The 11,108-nt window shown below is 46.1% G+C and overlaps 1 protein-coding gene across 2 annotated transcripts; it reads left to right on the top strand.

Moving 5' to 3' along the window:
- Positions 1–300: 300 nt before the first annotated feature.
- Positions 301–10,014, top strand: VSX1 (visual system homeobox 1). 2 transcript variants are annotated; one of them, XM_012655034.1, is made up of 5 exons: positions 301–990; positions 3,186–3,264; positions 3,730–3,853; positions 4,788–4,968; positions 6,081–7,208. In XM_012655034.1, exons 1-5 carry the CDS (start codon positions 567–569, stop codon positions 6,371–6,373), a joined length of 1,101 nt encoding a protein of 366 aa, XP_012510488.1. In that variant the 5' UTR covers positions 301–566; the 3' UTR covers positions 6,374–7,208. The 2 variants fall into 2 exon arrangements, with proteins under 2 accessions (XP_012510488.1, XP_012510489.1); XM_012655035.1 differs by lacking the exon at positions 6,081–7,208 and adding an exon at positions 9,913–10,014 and having other exon boundaries at positions 532–990.
- Positions 10,015–11,108: the final 1,094 nt, after the last annotated feature.

Below are 11,108 nucleotides of genomic sequence, written 5' to 3'. Positions count from 1 at the left end.
CCTTTTGGGGAAGGCCTTCTTAGAGGAAGGCTTTCTTGGCAGCAGCGGAGGGCTGGGGTGGGGGTGGGGGTTCCACTGGTGGTAGCGGTTGGGGGTGTGGTTGGGAATGGAGCCCTAGCTCTTAATGGGCGGTTGGATAGCATCAGGGAGGCTTCAGGGCGGGCTGGGCATGGGGCCTCTACCGGGGAGTCTGGAAGGAAGGAGAAGACCACTCGATGTGGAATTTGCGGCTTTTAGAGGACAGGCAGACAGCAGAGTCGTTGTCCCCTCCCTTCTTTAGTCCCCTACACCGCCAGGACCGGGGGTGGGTGGGTTTGAGAGAAGAAAGAAGGAAGTGATTGAGGGGACTGCAGCTGGGAAGGCGGCGACCGAGGGGAGGAGACCTGGTGGCGTCCACATTTCGCGGGTTCCCGAACGGTGACGCGCCCGCCCCCCGCTGATTGGAGCCCTCCGGACCTTCCGCGCCCGCGCCCGACTGGCAGCCCAGTGGTATAAAGCTTCCTCTGAGCTGGGCCCCCTCCTCAAACGTGATCCAGGGAGGGTCGCGCCTCGCCGCCTGAGAAACCATGACCGGCCGGGACGCGCTTTCCGACGGGCGCGCCAGGAGCAGGGCGCTGGTGCCTGGCGGCTCCCCCACGGGCTCGCGTCCCCGAGGCTTCGCCATCACGGACCTGCTGGGCTTGGAGGCCGAGCTGCCGGCGCCCGCTGGTCCCGGGCCGGGATCCGGCTGCGAGGGCCCAGCGGCCGCGCCGTCCTCCGGCCCTGGGCTCAGCGGTTCCAGCACCGCGCGCGGGGCCCTCCCGCTGGGGCTCGGCCTCCTCTGTGGCTTCGGCGCGCAGCCGCCCACTGCCGCTCGGGCGCCCTGCATGCTTCTAGCCGAGGTGCCGTTCCTGCCGCCCGGGGGCCCCGAGCCCGCTGCCTCGCAGGCTCCCAGCCGCCCGCCGCCCGCGCTTGGTCGCCAGAAACGTAGCGAGAGCGTCTCGACGTCCGGTAATCAGGCCCGCGCTTGCCGTTCCCGCCCCTGATCCCCGCGGCTTCGAGCCGCGCGGGGGTAACACACCATCGCCCCACTGCGCCCCCACCCCCAGCGTCCCAGATCTAAGCAAAGTTGGGAGCCCAGAGCGAGGCCCCATCGGGAGAGGCGTATTCGCGGAGCCGAGCCGCCTGATCCCTGCTTGATCCCGGTCCCTCCCTCTCCTCCGGGATACCGTTCCCGCAGCATTGCGGGGACCGCCACCACCGGTTCCGGATGGAACCTTGTGTTGAGACCCCTATGTTGAGACCCTGGGGGTCTCGGCGCCCCAGCAGCTGTCTCCGGAGGGCGCCCGGAGCCAGTCTTGGCCTCCGGGAGCGGCGTGGATGGGCAAGGCCCGGGCCTGTCTTGTTCACCAGCAGCGCAGAACCTGGTGCCGGGTGAGGGGGGTGAAACGCTTGCTAAATTGATCGAATGATTGATGGGTCGTGAAGACCAAGGGGCCGCAAGCCCAGGAACTGTCCGTCTGTTGGCGTGCTGAAAAGGGAGTCTCAGGTCACCGTCCTCCCCACTCCCACACGTGGGAAAGGAAGCAATCCCGCCGATTCCACTGTAGTTACGCTCAGCGTTTTGTTCCGAGCCCATCTGTTTGCTCAAAGAAGTCCAGGCCGATTACGGGGAAAGAGACGGGAGCAATGAACTTCTGCAGAGGACAAGAGTCAAGAAATTGAGAGGTTTGGAGTGTGGGGGAAGAAAAGGAAGACTTATACAAGAAAACGTAGACTGGTGAAACTATTTCTACTAGTGATAGAAACTAGAGCTGAGCATCCAGGCAGCCAAGGCAAAAAGAGTACATTGGGTTTTCTGATAATAAAAGGAAGCATGTTAGATCCGCAGGCAGGTGAGTGTTCACTCAGCTCTAAAAGGACTTTATTTCATGAGCCTCTATGTAAGATAAAATGAAACTCCCTGTTGTTTCACTAAAAATTTAAAAACCACCATCATTGGATGGGTTCGTTCTTCTGTGAACACTGATAAAATGAAAGAAAAAATGCAACTAAGTTCTACTCTGTGTGGGCATTTCTGGACAGTCTAGAGCAGAGCTGTCCAGTGGAAATATCATGAGACTGTGTGTTTGATGGAAATTTCTCACAATCTCATTAAAAAGAAATAAGTGAAATTAATCTAAATACTATATTTTAATCCAATACATGTAAATATTAAAATTTAACATATAATCAATATAAAAATATTTTATAATTTAAGGGCACTAAGTCTTCTAAATCCACTGCGTATTTTATGTTGACAGCAGGTCTTAATCTGACTGGCCACACTTGCTCAATAATCTATGTGTCTAATGGCTATCAGATTGGACAGCACAATATAAAACGTTGTAATTCAAGTACATGGTTTTCTGATGAGCTAATTGATGTAGAAGTAAAACTATTATTATTTAGTAGTAATTTTTGCCTTCATTCATTTTTAAAATATTGTGAAACAACTGTGCTTTTTAACAATGAATCTGACAATAGTTTGGTCTACTAATCTTCCTTTCCATCTGGATCTTTTGCCGTAATGGATATAAAAAGATAAATCACAGTAGAATGGTTCTTAAATTTTCAAGCGCATCTATGAATCATCTGGGCACACTTGTCAAGAATGAGTTTCCTGGACTCCAACTCCACTCCAGAGATTCTAAATTGGAACCTCAGGGCAGGGATGTAGTTCCCACAAGGATTCTGCTGTCACAAACCTCAGCCCTTCCTTTGAGAAATGCTGGTGTACAGGTTAAGATGACAAGGTTGGAGGCAGAGGGGGTGAATGAATTTGGAAGCTGTGTGGGGACAGAAAATGGAATTAGTGGCCAAGAAGCTTCAGCTTCACAAAATCTGGGATCTGAATCCCAACTTCACTGTGTACTACCTGTGTGATCTTTGGCAAATTACGTAATCTCTCTGTGCCTTAGTTTCCACATCTGTAAAAACAGAATAATAATAGCAGCTACTTTGGAGGGTTTTTTTTTTATTTTATCAAGAATTATTGAGACAACGCATGGACAATGTTAAGCACAGTGCTTCGAGTCTACTAAGTGCTAAAAATGTTACTCACATTTCCAACAGGTACATAACCTCAATCTTCACATTAAAATCCAGGAAATAAAGTGGAAAATATGCTCACCTTTAAAGTCCCATTCTTCTCCTTGTGCTAACAGATGAGGACAGCCCGTCTGAAGATAGGAGTGACCTGAAGGCATCCCCCACCCTGGGCAAGAGGAAGAAGCGGCGGCACAGGTACAGGACCAGGTCGTCCCCTCTGTCTGCCTTTCCTCGGGACACAGCCCCAATGTTTATGGCTCCAGCATCTGAGAATTTATAGTCCTGGCTTATGGCAGGGCCAGTGGCCTCCTGGTTGGCAATGGGAAAGACACAGCAGCCATCTAGAAAGATAAGTCTGCAATGCCCAGGAGCCTGCAAGACAATCTGGGTTGCATTTTAAAGACAATTTTGTGAGTCTATAAAATGGATCTTGACAGAATGAGTTGATGAAATTCATTAAGAAAGAGCTAAAGAACTGTTTTGTTTGAAACAAACTTCTGGGCTTTCCAGAGGCTAATCATGCGGAGGTGGGGTGTCCTATTATGAGGTGGCTTTTCAGGTGTGGACTGCAGGGGAGGCAGGCACCACGGTCCTTACAGCTGGGATCCTGGCTGCTCCCTGTGGACACGTGGCCACATTCGTGTTTTGGGCTCCCCACAGGACAGTTTTCACTGCCCACCAGCTGGAAGAGCTGGAGAAGGCGTTCAGCGAAGCCCATTACCCCGACGTGTACGCCCGGGAAATGCTGGCTGTGAAAACCGAGCTCCCCGAGGACCGGATACAGGTGTCTGGGGTCCCCTTTCTCCTTCTCAAAGACATCACGTTTGTTATTCCTGCACACAGTGAGCCAACCCCAACCCCTTCTCAACAGCCCAACACATTCCCCTTTGCACAAAAGCTGAGAGTCCCTTAGCTGAAGGCACCACAAGAGGCTATCCCTGTGACCCTCATGCTTTTTTCTTTTTATTATTATTATTTATTATTAAATCATTCTTAAAAATTACACAATAATGTGTGCTGTGCGTAGAAACTATATAAAGATATGTCAAGGAGAGAAATGACTATCTCTCCACGTCAAACCCTCAAAGAAACCAACATAAACAACCTAATGTGACCGTTCCCCTTTCTGCACCTTGTGCTGTCTGCACGTCGTATATATACAGCTCTGAATATTTATGTGCATATGCATATGTGTGTGCACCCAGATACGCACCCACATACACACATAGAATTTTGTTCTTGGTTTTGCCAGAAGATACATCACTAACTCACTATTTTTAACAGCTATACTGTATTCCATAATATTCTTCTATTAACATAATATTTGTCGTGAGAAATATCACCAGCAATCCAATATCCTGTAATCAGACGGGGACATGGCCCAGGGGAACTCTGTCCAATCAAGGAGAAAAGTGAGGAGACACCGTAGTTGATCTCTTTACACAGTGTGGGAAAGGCACTTTGATTTTGGTTTTTCATTCCTTACTCTGTGGAAACTTGAGCGGACACGGTCGGGCAGTACCCCAGCCGAGTCCCTGTGAGCTCCGAGGGCACGTGGGCCCAGCTCCAGAGGTCCCGGGCGCTCCCCCTCCAGCTGGGAGGCCCCTTGGCCCTTCTGAGAGGACTCTGCGTTCCGCGACGCCACCTCCGCCTCAAAGCCCTTCTTCACGGTGTCTCTCCCTGTGTGCCCCTCTGCTTCCCCTCCTGCCTCAAACCAGGTCTGGTTTCAAAACCGCAGGGCCAAGTGGCGCAAGCGGGAGAAGCGCTGGGGCGGCAGCAGCGTGATGGCCGAGTACGGGCTGTACGGGGCCATGGTGCGCCACTGCATCCCGCTGCCCGACTCCGTGCTCAACTCCGCCGACGGCGGCCTGCGCGGCGTCTGCGCGCCCTGGCTGCTGGGTAAGGGGCCCCGCGGGGCGGCGGGCCGGGGTGTTGGGGGGTCCCCACGAGGGCAGCCATTTGCGAAGCAAAGCAACGTTAATTACCTCAGGATCAGGCACAGAATCTTGCATCTGATTTTTAATTAATTACAAGGCTTGGAATTTCTGGACAATTCCCTTATTTTGGCACTGTGTGTACACATTGTGTGCGAAGGTTCCAAGGAGCTGTTTACATGGTAAACGTGTATTTGGGATCGAAGAGTGAAATGACATACTTGCATTATGTGGACTATGTTTCCCACGTGTTGAATGCTATTAGAATTTTTAGAAACCATACAATGTAGGACACATGGTAATACGAAATAGGGCAGGCCGGGACAGTTAAACCCAGAGACAGTTTACCCCCTGCATTCCAGCCAGCTGATCTGGTCCCTGGAACTGGCTCTGCCATTAACAACCTGCCATGTAGCTTTCTGTCCCTCAGATTTTTGGTGCTTACATAGTCTCTGCTGGTGATGTCCAAACACTGGGGCTGGGTGTGCTCAGGAGGCGCCACCCTATTGCCCTTTTTGCTGTTGCCAGAAATCCACAGGCAGGGATCACAGATTGGAGGGATGAGTCACAGATAAGCACCTCAGGGCGTGGTGGGGATTAGTTAGGAAGCCAGTGGTGGCATTTTAGGTTTGGAAGGAGGAAGTTTCTTTGTTCAGCAGTTTTTGAACACCTACCAACCCTGATGCTGAGCACTGGAGACTCCAATTATAAATCCAGTCTTGACTTTGCCCTCAAGGCCTGAAGAAGCTAGAGAGAATTCTGGGCAGCGAACCCAGCCCACCTGTCTGAAATTGTGAGGTGTGTTTACTGGCATCTGCAGGACAGAGGCTGTAGGAGAAAGTGGTCCCAAAGCTGAGTCACTGTATCATCCCAAGGAAGCACTTTTGTTGGATGTGACCAGCTGGCGGACACCAGCTTTCAACTCCTACAGGTGGGAGTTATCTACCTGCCTCTCCTGCAGGCTCCAGAGACAGGCAGTGACAAGGACAATTCTAATGGGATTTAGACAACAATAAGGAAGAAATTAACTGCTGAATTTAAAGACATCTATTATTTTTTCCTTTCCCTTTTTGCAAGGGATGCATAAAAAATCCACAGGGATGATAAGGAAGCCAGGAAGTGAAGACAAGTTGGCAGGACTCTGGGGCTCTGACCACCTCAAAGAAGGTTCTAGCCAGACTCGGGCAGGATCCCGGAGAGGCTCAGACAATGCAAGCCCTGAGAATGGCATGGAAGATGTGGCAATTGATCTCTCCAGCTCTGCCCGGCAGGAGACCAAGAAAGCGCACCAGGAGACAGGTGCCCAAGGCTGCTCCAATTCCTCCTCGGGGCTGGAGGGGATCCAGCCCGGGAAAGTGGGAGCTTCATGAAACCCACAGGTCCCACCATCAAAGGCTGAAAATGTGCATATTTCTCACCAGCATTTTTCAAATGACAAAAATGGTCCAAGACAAATATTCTCAGTTCTATTTTCTTCTTGCAATGTCAGGATAAAATGCAATGCCACTTGCTTTAAGAGGACTAATGGATGACTTAGGGAAAATTCTGTTTTGTTCTAGAATGGAAACCATTCCTTAAAGGCACTTGAACCGGTTGAATTGGTACAAAATTTTGATTCTCTTTTGGAGAACTTGAGCAGAGAGGATCTGAAGTTCAAAAAGCATTTTTACTGCCGGGCATCATTTGAGATGTGATTCAATACACCGTGTAGAGTAATAGGTTAGATATGATGTCCTTATTCTGAATTAGAAAATAAAAATTATTTAACCTCCAGGAGAATCAGATGCCTTTATAGTGAAGACTCCATCCATACAGATGAATGAATTATAGTATCTTCACCTTGAACTTGGCCTTGGACATTTCAATTTTCTTGTCAGGCAATAATTTTGCATTTTCTTGAGTGTCATTTAATGGGCTATGCATATTGGAACTCATAAACAAACAACAAAGAAAGCCATATGCCTCCCTTCCCTTCTGAAATAGCTTGGAATCCTATTAAAACAATTGTTGGATATCTGGAAACAGTGTTTTAAAGTCAGACCAGGCTGCTTGGTCTTTTAAAATTTATGTTTGAAAGCACTTTAGTGACTTGGATTTTGTGAATGTTTCCTTTTCTGTATTTCCTTTGCCATTTATTTATTATATTATTTAAAAATAAATATTTTGTGGTGCATTGGCTCCTCCAGGTAATCCTTCTGTTACACACATGCACATCTCCACCGTCGCTGATCCCCTCCAGGTTCTCCCCTCTTATCCGTTTTCGATCTCAGAGCTTCTAAGGCACTTCATTCTTCAGGCTGCAGCACTTACCGTGTGTTGCTTTGCCAGTCCCTCTGGGGCGGCATCTGTGTCTGATTCACCATTTGGAGTTCACAGTCCAGAGAGCGATTACCTCTACTTGAGCGGAAAACGCGGAGCTTCCTGAAGAAGGTAGAGCAGTGGAAGGAAAGTGTGGAAGCGCTACTTCTGAGGGCCTTTCTCTGAAAACCAGCACAGTGCTGCAAATGAGAAACCAGAGGCTTTCTCCCCTTGGCCTGTTTTTCTCATCCAATGCTAGTTCCATACTAATGTGAAAATTAAATAGGACGAGTTCCTTCCTGTAGAAACAGAAAATGATGAGCTCTATCTTCTTTTATTTGTTCTGGCTACTAGAGATCACAGCCGAAGCTTGAGACTGAACCTCGAATGAGCAGTTGGGCTGGTTGGGCTCTAGAAATTCTCCTCCTATCTTTCCTGTCTAGTGACAGCAGCCCTGGCTCTGACCCCTGCGGCCGCACTGGTTCTGTCACCCAGAGGGATCGTCACACATTTTTTCATGTTCCTTCTTCAGATTCTTGCTTCCATTCTTCTTCCTTAGTTTATCCAGGACTGAGTTTGGGAGAGGGAGCCAGTACGCTGTGCAACTTACATATTAATACATTATACTCCTCAGATATTATGCAGCCACTAACAGTTATAACAAGGCATATTTATTTATGTAGAAAGATGTTCACAAAATGTTGCTGAGTAAAAAGTCTCTAAATAAAAGGAAAAAAAGGATAAAATTAGAAATAAATAAATATGTAAAGCAGAATGAAAATGAAATAATCTAAACAACTGGTCCCACATAAAAAAGTTGTACAAATAGTGGACAAATCTCTATGCAATTTTATAAAGAAAAAGCAGGAAACAGGAAGTTGTACAAGAAAAAGGGGCTGGAACCACTAACGTAAGAATAGATGGATGCTTTCTTAATATAAGAGAACTTATTTTAAAGCGGCATCTTAATATTTTACAATTTATATATACATACACATGTGTTAATGTACATATGTGATATAGGAGTATGGTATTTGAGGTGGCACTGTCCCCTTCTAGCTAGGGGACCTTGGGTGAGTTACACAACCTCTCTAATCATTCAGTTTTTCAACTGTAAAATGGGGATAATAATAGAATACTCATTTTTCTGATGATTAAATGAGATGACATGAGTAATTTACTTGGCTCAGTTTCTGGTGCAATGGAGAAAGAGAAAATAAACATTAGCTATTATTATTATACAGCAAAATGCCATCTTGAGAGCAGGGCCAGGTGTGTTCAGCAGGTTGATCTCCTCTTGGCTGTGTAAGAACCAGGAGCTCAACTGGACAGCCCAGTACAGGGGGACCATTCGCTGTCTTGTATAACTTGAATCTGGACATGGGGACTTTCAAAGCAGCCGAGGAACATCATTGGGAACCCAGGTAGTTTTTGTCCTTCTGTCTGCCATCCATAGACTTTTCCCCTTAAGCTTGTCCCTGCAAGGTCACTGGACACTCCTGAAGGTTCCGATATCACAGCTGAGAACACTTATCGTCCCCACTTCATCACTGAGGAGCCCCCCATCCCCAAGCAGGCCTTCTCTCACTCCTCATTGGTGAGAACTACATGTCATGCCCAGGTCTAAACCAATCTCCAGCCAACTGGGCCGAATTCCTTGTTTGGTCCAGGCAAAATTCACCTCTAGGGCTGGGTTGTGGCCTGGCCTCCCCCAAGCTCTTGTTGCTCAATCACTAAATCATATATTTAGGTTCCTTCTGGCAAAGAAGAAACGGATATGACTTGACCAGCCAACCAACAGTTCTGCCGCATGCAGAATCTAAATCAGGGTATGTTACATTAAAAAAGAAGAAAGAAACATGTGCATAAAGATGAGAAAATAGATGAAAATCCTTTAAAATATTCAAAGCATTTATCTTTGGATCATGGATAAATGGATACTTTTAATTTATTCCCATATTTTCGGGTTTTGTAAAATTAATATGTAAAAATAAAATAATAACTTCTAATATTAATACTTAAAGTATTAATACAGCTTTCTGAATTTATGGTCAAGTTCATCACACAGGACAAAAACGCTCTTAAGAATACGGTGGGAAAAGTTTTCATGATCAAGAGTCCATACTTTGCCCATGTCTCTTGCCTCGTTCTGACAAGTGCCAATTCGAAGATGGCGAGGCTAGCAGGATTTTACACATGGTCCTCTTAAACCCTTATGTAAATCGTCCAGCAGATCAAACTGGAATCTGGCCACAGACTGACAGCAGGACTGAACCATTTCCAGTTTTCAGAATTGTCTGCCAGCTGAAATGTGGCTGTAAAAGTCCAAAAGGAGATTTTTTAAAAAATCACAATTTCAGTAAGGCCAATTTGGAGATTCTAATAGGAACCAGTAGTCTCAGCTGCCCTTTAGCAACAGGAGGCAGCAATGAGGGCATGAGAAACGTTTATGAATTAAGGAGGTATTTTCAGAAATGACAGAAGAACAAGATATAGCAATTGATACTTTTCTCTTAGGTTTAGCAGTATAAATACAATAAACTAAAACTCAGGCTGTTCTCTGTGGTCTACAAATCATACTGGTATTTATTATCTCTTTCCATTCTCACAGTGAGTGAGGAATTGGGCTGCAGAGAAATTAAGTGAACTTGCTAAGCTGACTGTCGAATGTATAAGGAAACTCAGGCACGATGCATTAAACACTCTTAAAGAAGAGCAAGGTGGACTTAGTCTGTCACGGATCAATACTTTGATAAAGCTGTACTAGTTTAGGCTGTCTAGCACTGGCTTGAGAGAGACAGATAGAGGCATCAGAATAAAGAGCAGGCATCACACACTCGTAGGGACACAGAGGTGTCACAGCTGACCATTGAGGGAAGGGTTGACTTCTTGATAAGTTATTAAACAATTGTTTATCCATGTGGAAAAAGATGAAATTGGGCCTCTATCTCGCACCTTATAGGAAAACACTTCCAGGTGGATTAAGACATAAGTGTGAAAGGCAAAACTATAAAGCTTTTAGAAGTTTTGGTTTAGAAGATGCTTCAATTACCCCAAAACGGTGGCTTAAAACAATCATTTTATTTTGCTTAAATTGTGTGGGCCTGTTTCAGAGAGGCTCACCAAGCGACAGCCTCTCTCTCTCTCTCTCTCTCTCTTTCCCTCCCCCACTCTCTCTTCCTCTCTCTTTCCATTTATGTATACACACATTTTTTCCTGAATCATTTGAGAGTAAGTTGTACACATAATCTGCCCCTTTATCTCTTAATACTGTGTGTATGTCCTAAGAATAAGGAAATTCTCTTACATAACCTGCATAATTATCAACTTCAGAAAACCTAAATACAATACTTTAAGTTAAATCTGAATGCACAATATTCTAAACCTAAACAGATTTCTAAATCTGAATACAACAATTTTATCTGCTATAATACAATATGATACAATATCCAATACTGAATTCAATACAGTATTCTAATCTGAATATACTTTTACCTAATAAAAGTATGGACTGCGACATTCTCAATCTGAATCTGACTTTTATCTAATCCACCATCCACATTCCAAGTTTTCCAATCGACTGAATGATGTCCTTTATAGCAATTTTCTTTTTTCTACACAGGATCCAGTCTAGAATCATATATTGCTCTTAATTGTCAAGTCCTTTTAATCTGGAACATTCCTCAGCCTTTCTTTGCCTTTCATGACAGAAACATTTTTCAAGAGCACAGACCAATTATTTCATAGAATGTCCCCTCCTTTTTGGTCTATCTAATGCTACTTCAGGTTGGATTTAGGTTACACATT

This window comes from Propithecus coquereli, unplaced genomic scaffold, assembly GCF_000956105.1.
Source record: "Propithecus coquereli isolate 6110/MARCELLA unplaced genomic scaffold, Pcoq_1.0 Scaffold459, whole genome shotgun sequence".
NCBI classification, from domain to species: domain Eukaryota; kingdom Metazoa; phylum Chordata; class Mammalia; order Primates; family Indriidae; genus Propithecus; species Propithecus coquereli.
Note: the sequence above shows the minus strand (reverse complement) of the source record. Positions and strands in the feature narration are given on the sequence as shown.

Bases quoted from the DNA above. Each gene is read 5' to 3' on its own strand.
- VSX1 (XM_012655034.1), top strand. From the start codon at position 567: ATGACCGGCCGGGACGCGCTTTCCGACGGGCGCGCCAGGAGCAGGGCG. The intron at 991-3,185 runs GTAATCAGGCCC...TTGTGCTAACAG, and splicing joins CGAGAGCGTCTCGACGTCCG to ATGAGGACAGCCCGTCTGAA. The intron at 3,854-4,787 runs GTGTCTGGGGTC...GCCTCAAACCAG, and splicing joins TCCCCGAGGACCGGATACAG to GTCTGGTTTCAAAACCGCAG.